Source organism: Sander vitreus, chromosome 6 (assembly GCF_031162955.1).
Source record: "Sander vitreus isolate 19-12246 chromosome 6, sanVit1, whole genome shotgun sequence".
Taxonomy (NCBI): Eukaryota; Metazoa; Chordata; class Actinopteri; order Perciformes; family Percidae; genus Sander; species Sander vitreus.
In genome coordinates, this window is record NC_135860.1 from 27,167,341 (window position 1) to 27,186,608 (window position 19,268).

At 42.3% G+C, this 19,268-nt stretch overlaps 1 protein-coding gene across 2 annotated transcripts in view; it reads left to right on the forward strand.

Moving 5' to 3' along the window:
• The first annotated feature begins 16,527 nt into the window (after positions 1 to 16,527).
• tgfb2 (transforming growth factor, beta 2) overlaps positions 16,528 to 19,268 on the forward strand; it is a 69,276-nt gene continuing 66,535 nt past the window's right edge. Inside the window, exons 1-2 of one of the 2 annotated variants that reach the window (XM_078253600.1) lie at positions 16,528 to 16,667; positions 17,509 to 17,877. In XM_078253600.1, coding sequence (XP_078109726.1) covers positions 17,532 to 17,877 — 346 coding nt within the window. In that variant the 5' untranslated portion in view covers positions 16,528 to 16,667; positions 17,509 to 17,531. Of the gene's footprint in view, positions 17,878 to 19,268 lie in introns of both variants that reach the window. The other variant, XM_078253599.1, reaches the window with a different exon arrangement.

Genomic DNA, 19,268 nt, shown 5'->3' on the forward strand with positions numbered 1-19,268 from the left:
TGTTTAAATGATGAGGCATGATTCCCGATTCATTACAGACCTTTGTGTTGAGCCACAATTCCTCTATCTTGTACCTCAGGGAGCGAGCATTGGTAAAGAGTATAGACGGCAGCGGGGCCTTTGTGGCCCTCTGGCGAAGGCGATGTTGAATGCCGCCCATTCTCCCTTGTTCCTCCGGCCGCTTGCCTCCGCTACATCGTAGCAGCTTTCCTGGAACATGGTCTAGCACACCCGGTTCTGGAGCAGGTTTTCTCCTCAAGGACTGCAGCCAGTCCCTGCCATACATCTGCAATGTCTGCTCATTTCCCTCGGGAAGTGTAGTGGTCGTATTGCAAGCAAGTGCAGAAAGTGGATGTAATTACCAGTAACAACAGCAAGACTCCAGCGATTCTCTTTCATATCGTGATATTCTCTTCCTTGTTCACTTCTTCCTCGCCAAGTAGACCACCAGCATCCGACACACTTCAGCACACTTGACATTGACTTTTGACAGACTTGACGAACATAAACTTAGACAAACTTAGACTACAATAGACGCCCGTTCTCTCGTGCCTGAGTCGCAAGCAGTGCTGCACCACGGATTTAGTTTTAAATCGATCAAAATGAGCTTTTGATTTTGACAATCGAAATTAAGGGGTGATAGAATGATTATATAGGGTATGTCACACTGTTCCTTAAGGCAGTGGTTCCCAACCTGGGGTCCGGGGACCCCTCAGGGGGGCGGCAAAGATCACAGGGGGTGCGCAAGTCTTTATCTGGTTTGAGGTTGAGGTAAAAAAAAAAAAATGTGCACATGTTAAACAAATTATGATAATACACTAGAATATATAATGTGCGATACATCGCACATCTGCGATCTACGTGAATCTGCTGTGAATCTGCGACACACAGTCGGACAAAATTGGCAATGAGCCATCAATTTTCGTAAAACGGCCCATATTTGACCTCTACATAGTTGATTTCTCGCATAAAAAAGTCTCAGAAGTGAATTTAGTAATTAAATAGCAGACGAACAATGTATAACATTTCTGAGATCTGCGTGACCTAGCTAGATTCAGAAGACTAAGCTGACCTCAGGTCAGTGGTGTAGCCTATGTAAATGTTGGGGCGTGACAAAGATAGAGACTAGAGCCAAATAAGGAGGAGCTTCGTCGAGATATGCCCGTTTTCAGAGGCAGTTTCAAAATGTGAGATTTGCATAGTAAAGGGGTATCAATGGGATTTTGAGCTTCTATGTATGTCCTATTTACCCTCCAAACTGTCGTTATTCAACTATGACAAGGTAAAATCGGTTTTGCATTCCATCACCCCTTTAAGAGCGTGATCGGCAATTTCCCCACAGTATTTTTTTTTTTTTTCTCTCCACACCCGCCTACTTGCACACATCCAAGGAAAAAACAACAGACACAGCGAAGCTTACCAGCTGGTAGCATGCAGCTAAAGACAGTTATGTACCGTAGCTTACCGGTAGCCTGGAGCTTGACTTTTCCAGACACAATGGCCACTGCAGGAGTCTGAGATAATGGCGGAAAAAATAAAACTGGAAAATCCTTGCGCTTCCCTGAGTTCACTGGTGTGGCAACATTTTGCTTACCCCTGAATAAGTTATGTTAACAAACAACAAAGGTAACGCAAGTGGGCTCCAGCGGGACTCCATAATGCATTCAGTCACCTCGTTAAACTGACTGGTGCTTTCAATTGCACTTAGTTATATTTGAGAAACTCCAAACTGTTGTTGCAAAGTACCCTTCTGCCATCTCATGGCTCTTACTGAGTACTTTTATATGCACACTAATATTCCACTAAGATTCTGAATTTGATACAGGTCATGTAAACAGCATATTAAGACGTGGGATATGCCGGTATTATTTGGGTGTTAGAAGCATTCTTTGGACGTTTATACAGCACATTTGGAATGTGTCTCAATCTGGGTTTATACCACAGTTTACTGCAAGGTTACAGCCTCTTGCCTGTTTACGGCTTATGGTCAGCTCCAGGGACGTCACTAGGAGTGAAAGACGGGGGGGCTTAGCCCCGAGGCTAGGCAAAACTTTCCCTTGCAAAATCTTACTTACAAACTCTAAAGTTAGCTTTTAGATACTTCAAAGCTGCATGGGGGGGATTTACTTAGGACAGACTGTGCTCCTGCTGAGTTCTTCTTTAGGCTAAGACTTAACCGCTATCTATCTGCCCGTGTAAATGTGTGGTAAAGTAATACCATACCTAATTCCTCTCCTATTAGATAAGTTGCAGGTCAAAATGAGACTATTTAATTACTAGGGGTGTAACGATACACGTATTCGTATTGAACCGTTTGGTACGAGGCTTTCGGTTAGGTACGCATTACAAACCGAGCGATTCGTTGGACTAATCCTATTTCATTTTTAAAAAAAGAGCTTAAATTGTGTGAAATATAATGTTCTCAGTGCCGCTGCACTCAACAAGGCAGCCCAAATGACGAAACAAGGCAACATGCTGTCTGCCCTTCCCACTCCTAAGAAAAACACACTACTCCAGTCAGGCATGATACACTGAACTAGCTCGTTGCAATATGGTTGACAAGGATTTAAAGTATGTCTGAATTTAATAACCTGATGACGAGATGAATTAAAGTTCTAGTATGTATGTATACGTATGTATGTATGTATGTATGTATGTATGCTCATATACAGTCAGGTCCATAAATATTGGGACATCGACACAATTCTAATCTTTTTGGCTCTATACACCACCACAATGGAGTTGAAATGAAACGAACAAGATGTGCTTTAACTGCAGACTTTCAGCTTTAATTTGAGGGTATTTACATCCAAATCAGGTGAACGGTGTAGGAATTACAACAGTTTGTATATGTGCCTCCCACTTTTTAAGGGACCAAAAGTAATGGGACAATTGGTTGCTCAGCTGTTCCATGGCCAGGTGTGTGTTATTCCCTCATTATCCCATTTACAAGGAGCAGATAAAAGGTCCAGAGTTCATTTCAAGTGTGCTATTTACATTTGGAATCTGTTGCTGTCAACTCTCAATATGAGATCCAAAGAGCTGTCACTATCAGTGAAGCAAGCCATCATTAGGCTGAAAAATCTAAACAAACCCATCAGAGAGATAGCAAAAACATTAGGTGTGGCCAAATCAACTGTTTGGAACATTCTTAAAAAAGAAAGAACGCATCGGTGAGCTCAGCAACACCAAAAAGACCCGGAAGACCACGGGAAACAACTGTGGTGGATGACCGAAGAATACTTTCCCTGGTGAAGAAAACACCCTTCACAACAGTTGGCCAGATCAAGAACACTCTCCAGGAGGTAGGTGTATGTGTGTCAAAGTCAACAATCAGAGAAGACTTCACCAGAGTGAATACAGAGGGTTCACTACAAGATGTAAACCATTGGTGAGCCTCAAAAAACAGGAAGGCCAGATTAGAGTTTGCCAAACAACATCTAAAAAAGCCTTCACATTTCTGGAACAACATCCTATGGACAGATGAGACAAAGATCAACTTGTACCAGAGTGATGGGAAGAGAAGAGTATTGAGAAGGAAAGGAACTGCTCATGATCCAAAGCATACCACCTCATCAGTGAAGTATGGTGGTGGTAGTGTCATGGCGTGGGCATGTATGGCTGCCAATGGAACTGCTTCTCTTGTATTTATTGATGATGTGACTGCTGACAAAAGCAGCAGGATGAATTCTGAAGTGTTTCGGGCAATATTATCTGCTCATATTCAGCCAAATGCTTCAGAACTCATTGGACGGCGCTTCACAGTGCAGATGGACAATGACCCGAAGCATACTGCGAAAGCAACCAAAGAGTTTTTTAAGGGAAAGAAGTGGAATGTTATGCAATGGCCAATTCAATCACCTGACCTGAATCCGATTGAGCATGCATTTCACTTGCTGAAGACAAAACTGAAGGGAAAATGCCCCAAGAACAAGCAGGAACTGAAGACAGTTGCAGTAGAGGCCTGGCAGAGCATCACCAGGGATGAAACCCAGCGTCTGGTGATGTCTATGCGTTCCAGACTTCAGGCTGTAATTGAATGCAAAGGATTTGCAACCAAGTATTAAAAAGTGAAAGTTTGATTTATGATTGTTAATCTGTCCCATTACTTTTGGTCCCTTGAAAAGTGGGAGGCACATATACAAACTGTTGTAATTCCTACACCGTTCACCTGATTTGGATGTAAATACCCTCAAATTAAAGCTGAAAGTCTGCAGTTAAAGCACATCTTGTTTGTTTCATTTCAACTCCATTGTGGTGGTGTATAGAGCCAAAAAGATTAGAATTGTGTCGATGTCCCAATATTTATGGACCTGACTGTATAGCCTAGTCTACATTTAGGCAACATCTATATACTTGTTTAATTTATTACAGCAAAGGAATGCAGAAAGTTGGTCAGAATCAAACATATATAATAAATATCATCAAATAATTTAGTTTAGGCTATGCCTTGGTGCCTCTCTCTCTCTTCCAGTATCCATTTGTTCAATGAATTGAAGGATATACTGGTACAATAGCATTATGATATTTAGGGACTGATATTGTTTTAATACTATAGCGATAGCAGACTATATTAATGGTAAAGAATAGAGAGCTTCGGATACCTTACTAGGCGAGCTATTTCTTGTATTTCACTCGTTTACACTAGCTAGACTATTGTTTTCTATAGCCAACTAAAATATTCCTTTATCTTTACCTCAAGTAAATGTAGCTGAAGTGAAGCAAGTAAAAGTCATTAACAACAACTTACAATTTCACTCTGTATCACTCACTGTGTGTGCGGTAGCAGTCCAGACCAAAGATTAGCGACGAGACAAGATAAATCCTGCAGCTACTTGCAACACACCGGTCTGCAGCTTTTTGAAAGCTGCCAGTTTAAACCAATGAGAAGAGACAAGACCATGTACCATCTTCATAGCCTTTGACTCTTTGTACTTCTTTCTAACTTTAGACTTTCCGGCTTTTTTGTAGCTGGATATATTATTTGTTGTTTCTAATATAGAATTTGGATAACGTTATTGATAGTGAGATACTTGCTACAGTTGCATTTCAAGTGATAACTCGGCGAAACAGCTGGGAGGAGGCCTCGGGGAAGACCCAGGACTAGGTGGAGGGATTATATCGCCAACCTGGCCTGGGAACGCCTCGGGATCCCCCAGTCGGAGCTGGTTAATGTGGCTCGGGAAAGGGAAGTTTGGGGTCCCGTGCTGGAGCTGCTACCCCCGCGACCCGATACCGGATAAGCGGACGAAGATGGATGGAAATCGGCGAAACATTTTATTTCTCTGATTTACTGCTTTGTTTTAATGCTGCCTGCCGCTCTCTCTCTTCAGTAACTCTACCTCGCTCGTCCACATACCATTACCGTGCTAGCGGCCGCTCTAGAGCCTCTCTCTCTAAAACACTGCCATTTCGACCAGTTGACAGTTCGTGAAATAAAAAGAAAACAGACTGCAGTGCACGACGACACCAACAGATGAACGGTGAAGGAAGATTGATTCCACGTAGTGAGTGATACAGAGTGCACTGTAAAAAAATAAAAATAAATCTCTATTATTTTTCTTATTATTTTTTGGGGGGGCTTAGGAACATTTTGGGGTAGCTTCAGCCCCCCTAAAATAGGCCTAACGACGTCCCTGGTCAGCTCTGTGCTGGGTTGTTGTACACAAACCAACTAGCGAGCAGTTTGCAAGGCTGGGGTAGAGATGCATGCCCAAAAGGAAAGAAGGAGAAACACCTACTTTAAAACATTATAAAAAAAGACTTGGATATCAACAGGTTTTTGGATATGCGCAAACATCGCAATGCTAACCTTTTCAAGAAGGTGGTTGAAGGAATGAAAGGGGAGGCTGTGTCTGCACGGTCCAACAAGTCCGCCACCGTTGGAAAATTGTTTAAAAATCCTATTTTGCACAGCAACAGCAATATTAGTGGAATATTCATTTTCCTTTTCAGTTTATTTGGAATATTGTCTTTTTTTGGAATAAGGGCAAAAGGGCAAAAACTGGAATATTGTGCATACGTGCATGTAAACGTCATTGTTGTCCCTGTTGAAAACATTTTTAAATCGAAAATGTAATCGTGCCCTAAAAATCGAAAGTCAAAATGAATCATGATACTCCTACATGTGAGTGTTGTATTAACATTGGTCTCGCATTGCCAGACCTTCCTCCACAGCGCTTTAGTCGTGCAACAGAAAACTCCGATTGGACAGATAGTCTAGCTAGCTGTCTGGATTTACCCTGCAGAGATCTGAGGAGCAGTTAACCATAGTCCTCAGAAATCCACCGGAGTTTAAAATTCCAATAAAAAGAAAGCGGAAGCTAACGGACATCCGGCTGTAAAGAGTGACATCCAGCGGATTTTTCCGGTGGCAACGGACCAATCCCCGAAGTGGAACGTCAGGGATATAGACTATATTAACAATGACTTGGAAAAATCCTATCCTTTTAAAGCAGTGGTTCCCAACCTTTGGATTGGGACCTCCACAACAGACACAGAGGGTCCTTCTCACTTCCCTTTAATTGCATCCCCGTCTCCTCCACTTGCCTCCCTTCCTTGGGTCTTAGTCCGTCCCACGAGGAAGCATGAGAGAGACGGAGGAAATCATGGGAGGGGAGCGGAATCGATGAAATGTGTTTCAGAGGGATGAGACATCCTTTCCTCTGAAGCGTCAAGGGAATTCATTAGCTGTTTAGGCGGACTTAGCAACGCCTGCAGCTGCACTGCTTCCGGAAGGATGCTCTCGGTATCCTCCCTCATAGCTCCTCAGAGATCCCTCCTCGATCCTCGCTCCTCGGGGCAGGAATAAGAGCGTTGAGACGGCCTTCACGAACGAGGGCCAGAACAACTTCCCGCTCAGCAGAGGACCGAGGAGCTATCGAGTAAGGGATATGAGATTCAGCCAGAGATTGTAAAGTGGTTGATAGGAAATGAGAGCAAAGCATTTATGCTACACAAAAGTGTGTTTATACTACATCAATTCCTCTAATCTTTGCTGTTTTCTTAAGAATTACTTGATGATTTTACATTTTTTAGGTTCTTAAAACATAAACATAACGTGTTGAACACAACCTGTTTGTTTGTGTGTATGACGGGGGACAACAAATAGATGGCACAAACCTCTACGGCACAGAGGAAGATAGCAGGCTTTAGATACACACACAATACTTAGTAGGATACATGTATTGTTCGTTTGGCTCTGGGATTTGATAGCATGAAGAAAAATATCACCCAACTTCATCCTCTAAACTGAATTGATTGTAATGTGATAGTAGAGGGCATATCACACATGAAAATAGCAGTATAGTAATACTTTTCTATAGGTTTTCCATCCTGTAAAGAGTGGAATGTTCAGGTATACTAAAAATGATTAGCAGTTTGACTTTGAGCCATTTCAAAAGCCACAGCACCGTCTCCTTACGAGCTGAATCAGGTGAGCCAGTTGTTCTCTTCACCCCCCTCTAGTGTACTGACGCAGCAGCAGCCTCCTGCTCTGCAGACTTCTCTCTCTGACTTGTTTTACTCATTATGTTTTCACAGGGCACTGCAGCGCGTCAGTCTGTCTGCACCACACTGGACGCTTGTCTGTCATGGCAAGGCCGTGGCCTGCCACTCTAGTATGCTGCCTTTTATTCCGGCCCTGTTGACGGGCTTCTGTGTCGCCTCATTTAGTGCCACTGTCTCTCTCTGAAACTTACTGTACGTCTGCTCAGAGCCTCCAGCAAACTGAAGCTTCAGACTGACTTATGGCCCAAATTGTGACTGTCACATGAAATTCCAAAGCTGGAAATCCAGAAAAAAGCCAATGAAAGGCCAGTCAAAATAAGATGTCATTTTTTTAAATGTATGACAATGCACATGAATTAATCATAAATAATCATTTTGATAGTAACACCCACTGTAAAGCTGGTCTTTGCTGACCTCCAATAGTGTACCGTATCACCTGTGCTGTGAAGTTACAGTTGTGTTTGTGTGAAATGCTTGACTGACACATAGCTACTGAATAAATTTAGATGTTGACAGCATGGGAGTGTCGTGTAGCCTGGCCAGAGGGTTAAACTTCCAACCAGTAAATGTACTGCATTTATGTAGCACTTTTCTAGTCTAAACAACTACTCAAAGCTCAAAGCTTTACACAGTACAGGCACTGTTCATACACTACTGAGGCTGCCACACAAGGTGCCACCTGCTCATCAGATAAGCATTCATGCACATCCACACACCGATGGCTCAGCACTGGGAGCAATTCGGGGTTCAGTGTCTTGCCCTTCAACATGGGACTGCAGGGGCCAGGAATCAACCCCCCCTCCAACCGGTAGACAGCCTCTCTACCACCTGATCCACAGCCACCTGTGTGGATTTATTTACAGTGTGGCCAAATACACAAATGAATGAGACAAAGTTCAAATAAAAAATAAAAAAAAAACTTGAAACTATCAAGTACAAACTTGTACAAACTACAACAAAATCTACTGTTACCAAAAGCACGCGTTTGTGGCAGCATGGCTTCTCGTCTACACCCTGTACGATCAGTCCTTTATAAGCGTTGTCGGAGACCAAGCAGTAAAGCAATGAGGAAAAACAGGAGTTTTTGTTGAAATGTGGGTTTTTATTTACCCACCAAATGCAAAAACCAATATAAACCAAGAACTTAATATCTAGGCCTATAAAAGAGGTCAACACAATATAACTTAACCCAAAATAGCAACAATAAAACAATAACAATAACTCAACAATAAACCTGTTTGAGTCGTGAGTCTCTAGTATCATTAACTCGGATCGGTTGAGTCCTACTACAATTCAATCTAAAACGATAGCAGCACACAAACCTCTTGCAACATTAGCTACTGCTAGTCCTAGCCGTCTTAGCTGCCAAAAGCTTAATAACTTACAATTTCGTAGGCAACGACTACTCCACAAGTCAACTCAAGCGACTGAGTGAGCTGAGAGACAGCCCGAGACAGGTTATAGGAAATTCCCGACCCGCAGAGCAGGAAACATTGCAAGCTTGCAGACCATGGGACTAACTCGATGACTCATGAGTTGTTGATGACTCGTGAGTTCTCGCGTGAGTCAGTCAGTCAGTCAGTCAGTCAGTCAGTCGATCAATCAATCAATCAATCAATCAATCGCGCGAATCAGCCGGCTATGAGTGGATCTGTAGCAGACGAGCGAGGTCTCTCCTCGAGCTCAGGGTAAAGCAAATCAACAACAAAAGCCATTCTTTCACTTCTGAAATAACATACAATGTTCTGCACCTAGCCTAGCTAGGTCTACTGTAGGTTTTGGTGTATAAATGTAGTATGTTAAAATGCAATTAGGTCGAGCAGCCAGTCCGAAACATTGCAAGCTAGCAATACTAACTCAAGTGACTCAAGTGGCTCGCACAACCCGGATCAGTTTAGTGAGGTCCTCAGAATAACCTTAAAAGGAATCAAGTTTGCCAGGCCTACGCAACAAACTGGCCTCCTTGACGGGGACATATATACCGACTTGGCCAAACCAAATTACACACACGGGGGAAAACCAAAATGGACATAATTACAACTAATACAAATAAACCCAACCTAAACCTAAATCCCCCCCTCCAGCATGTTAGCCGATGGTACGGCCCAATTGGCAGGCCATAGTATATAACAGTCCTTCACCCTTGGCCTGCCTTTTCTGCACTGGGAAGGACCTCACCACCAGCATTGTAACACAGACAGAAAATAATGATTACTAGAACAGAAAACCTTACAATGTAGGAAAGAGTGCACTCCATTTAAACCATGTAAAGCTAAAGGAAACACACGTGGATTATGAATTAACCAAACAGTGTAATGTGTTTGTTTTGATGCCTGAATTGTTTGGGGTGTGGCTGACTGCGCAATAAATGAATGTGTACTAAACAGCATGGGGTGAAATTGTGTACCATATTACCATTGCTGGCCGTTTCAGCCTGTGTGGCCTAGGCCATCACACACGTGTTTGTATCAGCACGGCTTCCTTCCTCTTCGGAGCAGCAATATGCCAGTGCCTTTATTACAAAAGCCAGACAATGAGTACACACCCTAATGTGGGGACCTCCTCTGTAACTTATTTTACAAATACAAATTGTAGATGGTGAATATGAAATGGCTTTAATCCTTGTGTTTACAGTTCCATAACAACTAAGCAAACTCAATCTGCTGATTAAGACTGCATGTTACGATTGAAAGCTCTGGAACAAGTAAGTGGACCTGTAAACTTGTTATATAATGCTGGTGTTATGATTATAAACCTTTTGTATGATGATTAGATAGGGACAGAGTACATCTAGCTCATGTGCAGAGCTTTGCTGAAAAAATAAAATCCCAGTCCTGCATTCTCCTCATGTCTGCTGCTACAGTAGGTTTCATTGTGCGTAACAGGTGTTGGAAAGGACATTCAGCCTGAGACACACAAGCACACACCTCGCCTGGTCTCACATCTGTCTTTGTGGGTACTGATTTAGTGACACCATCTGGTTTGCAGAAGCCTCTGGATGCAGAGAGTCAGAGAGTGGCTGTCAGGCCTGATGGATGGCTGGCTTTGCTCAAGCAGAGTGTGGAGGGCCGGCACCAGGCTTTAGCAAATAATGAAAAAAATGGGATTTTCTGTTGGGTGTGAACATAAATCAAGCTGGCACACAGCAGGCTCAGAGAGTGTGGGAGTGTTCAGAGGAGACCAGGTTGGAGGACCACATGGTAAAAGCTGGTCCTGTCCGGTTAAATCTGACACAATCCAATTCAGAAAGGTGAATGGATAAGACACACTGTTCCTTTCACAGTATTTTACAGTTAACTAAAGTTAAAAAATACATTATATAGCTGTTTTTTGTAATTTTCTTTTACAATATCTTGCAGTTGACTGATTTGTTTAGTTTATATTTTGTACATAGCCTATGTTTAATAAACCTATTTTTTAACCTAAATGAATACTGACTTAGCAGGTTAGGAATAGTCACACATCTGATTAAAGGCACTTTTGTTAAGAAAAAGGCTATTATAGACTTTGCTCGTTGTTACTCTTCCCAAAATTGCTGTCCAAAGCAGAATGCAAACCATAATGAACTCTTTGTGAGTGAAGAACAGAGCTAAATCACTGATTTTTCAATCATGTAATAGACTTATTTAAAACACAGCTTTTTATTGCACTTTACTTTTTATTTTAAAGTGCTCATATTATGCTTTTTGGCTTTTCCCCTTTCCTTTATTGTGTTATATATCTTTGTTATGCATGTAATCGGTTTACAAAGTGAAAAAGCCCAAAGTCCACCCCAAAGGGACTTACCATCTCCAACAGAAAACACTGTTCACAAACTGCTCCAAACAGCCCTATTGTAGTCCAGCCTTTACTTCCGTGACGAACGTGCGTCACTTTGTAACACACGTTATAATGCTCGCCTAGCTGCTAGCGTGGCACGCCCTCATACTCTGCTTCTGACTGGCTAGTAGTCCTTACCTAGGTACTGCACGTGTGCGACTCCCACAAAGACGGAACAGAAGTGTGATGTCTCACTCTGTAGCTAAAACAGAGAGCTCAACACACAGGGTGAAAAGAGGAGCTGCAGCAATGTGCAGTACAACAAATATATGGTGTTTTTTGAAAGTTAAAACATGTAAACCTGTTCTGATATAACCTCTAAATACAATTATGAACCTGAAAATGAGCATAATATGAGCACTCTAATATAAAGTTGGAAACTTCACATGCAGAACAATTGCATGTTAAACTAGTGCTAACAAAAACCTGAGACAGAGCCTTCTCTCTCAAAATGCCAAAAAGTGTGAACGGCAGAGTATTGGATGACAAGGGGGTGAGTTAGTGACTGACTGATGTCCCACTGGAAGACACTAGTTATCTTAATCCAGCCTTGGTAGCCCTTGGACTGTGTGTGAGACAGACAGAGAGAATGTGTCATGAATTCACTGGCTTAATAGATGTCCACACATTAACATAGATACTAGTACAGAGCCCGTTCAAAATGTCAAGCAATGTGCCCGTTTGGAACGGGCACATTGCTTGGCCTGTGGTATTGCTGCTTCTAGAATTCTCCACAACCAAAATGTACCCCAAAATTGGACCCCAAACCACTTATTATGCAAATTATAACGTATTAATGTTCTTTCACAAAACAAGTTTCATAAGCTGAAATGTGTACTCTTGTGTACACACAAACACACACACACAATGTCCCACCGGCTAACTGCATCCTTCTACCGTTTCGACTAGAATGACTCTTACACATTCAAGATGCAAAAAAGATGTTTTTCCTAACTCTTTGGAGCATGATCCAGTACAGTAAGTGTGGTTTTAATGCTGCCTGCATAATTCTTCTGCGTTTTCTTCGTTCTGCATTTTTACACACATCTCATTGCAGCAGCCAGGTATTGATAAAACCGTTAAAAACGATCAATAGAGCGTTATCTAACAGATTATCTTTTATATTAACAGTAAAGCGCTGTATTTAAGAATAATGTATACTGTTGAAATCCTGCTTTTGACTGTTCCATTTCATTTTCGTTTAGTTTTGGTTAGTTTTCAGAGTGTGTCTGCTAGTTTTAATTCAGTTTCAGGTTTTCAGAAAGGTTTAGTTTTACAGTAGTTTTAGTTTGTTTTTGTTCTGGCAAGGTGCAATGTCTCAGAAGTATGTATGTGTACATACAAATCACATTTCTGGAGAATTTTAGTGTCAATTATATGGCACAGCACTAACTCCTGAAATGTCAATGTCAAGTCTGTTTAGTTTCTGTAAAAAAGTAAAACTGAAATGATTTGCGTTCATTTTCATTTTATTTTGATTGTTTTTTAATCTGGCAATATAGTTTTACTTTTTCTTATTTAGTTTCAGTTTACTAAAACAGTTTTTCACTGCTCATTTTCGTTTTAGTATAATAACCCTGGCCCCAAACCACATATAGTCAAACTAAATCCTGTCCAGATACTCTATTCTTTGACACAGATCACATTAGTTCTGCCTGAGAAGTCTGATTCTGCTCCAACGTACACTATTTATAGTTTTCACGTGATGTCACGGCACTATGGAAACGCCCACCTGGAGGGCAAAAAGAAGCTGCCCTCCACTGTCCGCAAACGAGTTAGCTCCGCTTTAAACACACTGTAGCCAAAATGTCAGATAGTTCTTCAATTAGATGCCCAAATCGAAGAGAGGCAAGCCTGGGTTGTGTTTTCACAGAATCCCATCTCAGAACGAAAACCCAGAGAGGAGGGTGTTGTGGATTTGTAGCCTGACAAGCCAGACCCACATCAAGATGTTGGGTCTGGGAACTCAGCATTGGCAGGGCTCAATCCGAGGGGCGGGATAAACGGCCTCTGCACGCAATAGGATAGCGCTACAACCAACCAAAGCAACGCTAGTTGATAGATTAGACTTTTGCCGTATCCGGTCGTCAAAACTCTGAACACATCTTCCTTTTTTAAGAATGACTTCAGTGCCGTTCTTTGTTCTTTTGTCAAAGAAAAGCTTAACTCCAAGTCTTCCAGAGTCCCAAAGTCCCAAGTGACCAAAGCCGATTCCAAAGACCACTGTTCGCCAGCAACAGCAGCCATCTTCTTTGTTTTCAAGTAGCAGGGAATTCACGCAGAACCATCGCAACTCTGCCGTCATTATGTTAAAGGTCCCATGGCATGAAAATTTCACTTCATGAGGTTTTTTAACATTAATGTGAGTTCCCCCAGCCTGCCTATGGTCCCCCAGTGGCTAGAAATGGCGATAGATGTAAACCAAGCCCTGGGTATCCTGCTCTGCCTTTGAGAAAATGAAAGCTCAGATGGGCCGATCTGGACTCTCCTCCTTATGAGGTCATAAGGAGGAAGGTTACCTCCCCTTTCTCTGCTTTGTCCGCCCAAATAATTTGGCCCGCCCATGAAAAAGAGAGACATCACGGCTTGAAAACAAGTGAAGCATGGCAGTTGGTCAAGGCCACACCCCCACCCTCCACCTTGCCCCCCCCCCTCCCTCTCCTCCTCAATAGCATTTAAAGCTACAGACACAGAAAGGGCACATACTAAGGAAAGCTCATTGTGGGACTGGCTCTAGTGGCTGTAATTCTGCACCAAGGCTGAATTTTGGGAAAGAGACTTCAGATCCAGTATTAGGGGACCACTAAGGCCTATATAAAAGAGACTTCAGATCCAGTATTAGGGGACCACTAAGGTCTATATAAAAGAGACTTCAGATACAGTATTAGGGGACCACTAAGGTCTATATAAAAGAGACTTCAGATACAGTATTAGGGGACCACTAAGGCCTATATAAAAGAGACTTCAGATACAGTATTAGGGGACCACTAAGGCCTATATAAAAGAGACTTCAGATACAGTATTAGGGGACCACTAAGGTCTATATAAAAGAGACTTCAGATACAGTATTAGGGGACCACTAAGGCCTATATAAAAGCATTCAAAAAGCAGCATGTCATAGGACCTTTAAGCCCGCCCACCGACTCTATACACGATGTGATTGGCATGACTCGAGTTTGGTTTTTCCAGCTCGCAAGCCAACGGAGAGTTGCTAGACTGACCCTGGCTGCAAATTACATTCGCTGCCACTAGGGTGCGTCTAGATTTCTAGGCTAGTGGATTTGTGCAATTATATGTACACTGAAACTGATCACCAATGCAACCAATGACTGCGATCAAGCTAACCGTATCTCCCATCTCCAAACCAGCTCATTTAATTCAAATTGGCAAGACATAGCTGTTTTTTTTAAAGTGGAAGTAAACAATGTATTAACTAGCTAGCTATTGCTCAACTCCTCGATCATAACGGATTATAGTAACTTTTACCACTGCTTATTTTAGAAAACGTGTAGATTATCAAACAGACAATGGATCATAGATGTTTCTGACTGCCGGTGTTAGCTAGCGCACCAGTGAGACATCCTTTTTTCCCAGAATCATGTCTGACAGCAGACAGAATTGCATAATGAAATGCAATCCAAACGCACACTATATAACATAAACATAGAACACATTTTCTTGCAGTGGCCTTTCTAAAATGAGCAGGGGTAAAAGTTACAAAATCATGTTGTGAACGAGGAGTTGATCAGTAGCGTAGCTAGCTAGCTAGTTGAAACACTTGAATGATTGAAACATCGCAGTGGGTTCTGTATATGGATCATATGACATAACTTGCAGTTTGTGTATATATATATATATATATATTTGTTTTGTTTTTTTTACCTGAAAGGTGATCTAAACTTTTGTGGGTTGTAAAAGAAGACGATTTGACAGGCTTGTGCGGCAGCTCTGTGGAGTTCCCAGTGTGTTTTGCCCTCCAGGTCTCCGCGACAGTCACGTGACTGAAAACTACGAATAGCCAAATTAGCATTCAACCTGACGTTTGAGATCCTGTCTCCGTGATATGTTTTTCAGATCAGTCGGCTACTGACTGACTACACAACATGTAGTGACACAGAGGCTCAGATGGTGGTGAGGGTGTGGCTGATAATGAGCGGTCACTACTGTGGTTTCACAGATTCTATCAGACACTCAAGCCCCAATTTAGCAGAATAAGGCTGGAGTTAAATGAAATTATGTAAAATTATACGTTTTGGTTCCCGACACCATTAATGCAGCTGGAGGTCTTCAACTCTGAACTCTGCACAACATCAACACAGAACAGTGCCCTTCTGTTTACATTCAGCTGCACCCAGAAGAGACACCCTTCAGCTCAACAATAGGGAAACTAAAGAAATGATCAGAGACTTGGGGAAAAAGCAGGAGATGGGATTTGAATTTATTCTGGTGCTAATGAAAACAAGGTTTACATAAACTTAAAGTTAGCTCATCGGAGATTATATTTTCAAGGAACGGTTTGCTTCAGTAGTGTACTGAATGACTACTGCTGAAAAAATGACAGCCCACAATTACAGCCCACTGTCTCGCGTCTCTTTTTTTCAGCTTTATCAAAAGACTCAGAGTATTGTTCTAAAACCTTTGTGCTTGCATGTTGCTAATGCCTAAATTAAAGTGTGTCTCGTCAAATGACCACATAACAAATCTGGGGCCAGATAGTATGGCAGCATAGAAAAACTGTAGGCCTATACATTGCACAGAGTGGGAGGAATCAGGGACTAATAGGGGCCCAGTAGATCATTTTTGCCCATGGACCCCCAAGCAGCCAGCTAGAAGGAGCTGTTTTTGTTTTTACTAATTGTCTTCTTTGCATTATGTATGGTATTTTAACGTGTCTATTTATATTATGGTTTAATTATTATGCTGTGTTGAATGCTGTCTTGTTCAAATCAAGTTCCTAAACGTTTGTTGTTTTGGCAATGAAGTTAGCTCATTAACGCACTCTTCCAGACAGTACTTGACAATTTGAACTTGTGTATAATGGAACTGTGACATGGAAAAGGGATTTTAACCGTTTCAAGTGTAGAAAACGATAAAGATGTTTTTGTAGCGGCTTAAAAAAAAAAGTTTCAGACGCCTGAAATTGACCGACTTTAGGACCTTGCGTCACGACGCAGCAGGGGCAACGGGCCATTAGCCGTTGCAGCGCTGTCCCAATGGGCACAGTGAGCACTCCTATTTTCAACAAATCGTCTCGCGACGTGGAATTTAAGGGGTTCCCTTTCTCCGACAGTGATGACCACAATCTCGGTTTGAAGCGGGCGGAGGGAGGAGCACGTGTGGTAACTTTAGTCCTTTCTAAATCTCCTACAAGCGACAACTGCTGTCCGCTATTGACGCGTAAAAAAAAAAAGACGAGCCGTTCCCCAACTAAATGGGTTGAGGGAGACGCGTTAAAGCACTATGCAGTCGCACTTAAGGCGAACTTCGAGCTGTTTTTTAAAAGCTACTTTTAAAGGGAGACTTTCTCATCGTAAAATCACAACTGTGTATGAATCTGATTTGATTTCGCCTTAACGCGTCAGCCAAACTTGAAAAAACAAATCACACATTAAGTCCCTGCTGAACGCCAGGACCGAGTTTGAGTTCGGATGTTTATTAAACAACTGTGTGATATGTCTGAAGAATAAAAAAAAAAAAAAAAAAAAAAAAAGGCAATGAATCGCACAACAAAGCACTGAAGTTTGACAGACCTGGGCTGGTGTTGGGGTGAGGTGCGGTTGGAGAGCTGCGGTGGAAGTGTGCTCAGTTCCACGGGCTACACGTCTGTGCGTCCCGCTGACGAAAACCGACTTTTTTTTTTTTTTTTTTAACTCCTGTTTTCATCTGATATATTTCAGATCCGTTTGGTGGCCGCACGTCCACCTCTGGAAACATTCAGCTACACCTTTACGCACTCTCGCTGTGCGTTCACCGTCATCCGGGAATAGATTCGTTCGATCCCTTTCTGAACGAATAACGGGTCTCTTTTTTTTTTCTTTTTTTTTGTGTGTGTGTCGAGACAGTTGAATGGATTTTAAGGCACACTTTACTGAAACTAGGGCATTAGAACCATAAGAGTTTCATATAGCTGTTATTGGGTGAACATTTTCCTGAATCTGTTTTTTTTTTTTTTAATCTGAGATTTGAAGACGTCAGAGGAGAAGATGAACCTGTGTATCGTCAGCCTTCTCCTCACTTTGGATTTAGCCACCGTGGCGCTCAGTTTGTCCACATGCAGCACGCTGGACATTGATCAGTTCAAGAAGAAGCGCATCGAGGCCATCCGAGGGCAGATCCTGAGCAAACTGAAGCTCGCCAGTCCCCCGGAGGACTTCCCCGAGCCCGAGGAGGTGTCTCGAGACATTGTCGCCATTTACAACAGCACACGCGACCTGCTGCAGGAGAAGGCGAACGAACGGGCGGCGACATGCGAGCGGCAGCGGAGCGAGGAGGAGTATTACGCCAAAGAGGTGCACAAGATCGACATGCAGCCTTTCTACCCGTCAGAGAGTAAGTACGTGTGTGTTTGTTTGTCGTGCGTGTGCCTGCGCAAAATGTGTAGCCTATGCGTGCGCACACATGTGCAGGCCCCATGTCGCCCCACTTATGTCACTTGAGTGTAAAGTTTAAAAGTAAAAGAGTACCAAATAGCGTTTGTGCGAGGTGACGTGTGTTTGCGATTGTTTTGGAAAAGCCGTACCACCGTGCCTGGCTGGATGAGTGCAGATAGAATGGGGGAGTTAGAGCTGAGCTGGAGTTCTTGGACTTCAACAACGATTCCTCCTCTAACTCAGAGAACTGCAGAGTGAACGGCCATCAACAGAGCCAGAACAAAATCCCATTATATAAAACCTTGTGCTGTAGGCTATGTTGACTACATTAATCATGACATCTGTACACTTTACCATCACCTCCAGTAACATTTAGAGCTAGGGTGTGTAGTGGCAGCCTTTACCTTGACCATGGCCGGATTAATCTGTTGCTCTGGGGCAAAAAAAAGCCTTTTAGCCTTTACCCTCGGTTCTCCTCTAATGGTGTCTGTCTACGCAAGTAGTTTTTTGGCTTTGTTCACTCATGTTTTGAGTTATATGTCTCTGAGATTTCTGCCTCTACACCCACTTATTGGAACTACTTTCTACTAAAATGATATCCCTGTTAAAACTGTCTATTTAATAAGGACACTATTTCTGAAAATACTTTTCTTTTAATCTGGTGAACTAATCCTTTTAAGGCACATTTATTCTCACTTTACTCCTTGAGTAGTTGATCAAGTTCCGCGTCATAATGTCACCATATCATATGTCTGCAGTGAAAACCCAGTACACCAGCGTCTTAGGTGTTTAGCAGTAAACTGGACAAACTGGCCTTGCAGTTTTGCTGCTCTCCTCTGTGGGTAAACTTCACACAGCAGGGTTTAAAGAATCATTAAAGAGCTAATGTTGGGCAAAGTAGGATTAGAACACAGTTCTATTAGTGTTTTATTTAGAGCAGCTGCAGATTGCAGCTTTAAAAGTAGGAGGGAGTGAACTAAACACATTGTGGTGGTGACATTGTCTTCTGATTTCTAAATGTAGTATTGGCGCTGACATTAGAAGGGTGGCGTCATGACAGGAATGACTAGCAAAGACAAGCTGTTCTTGTACTGAGTACACGAGTTGTAGAATATTTGTCCTTGAACTCAGTTTAAGAATTTTTTTACCTTGTGTTATCATGTGAGTCATTATCTTAAAAAAAAAAAGATACATTCAGTATTACACAATCACACAATCACTCCTAAACTCAATTTACTTAGTCAGAAATTCTTCCACTGGTAGTAGGGGAGGATTTCTTTATCTTTCTTTTCTTTTAAAATGTATTGTTGTGGGGAGGGGGGAGTTTTTAAACATTTGAGTAATAATCCT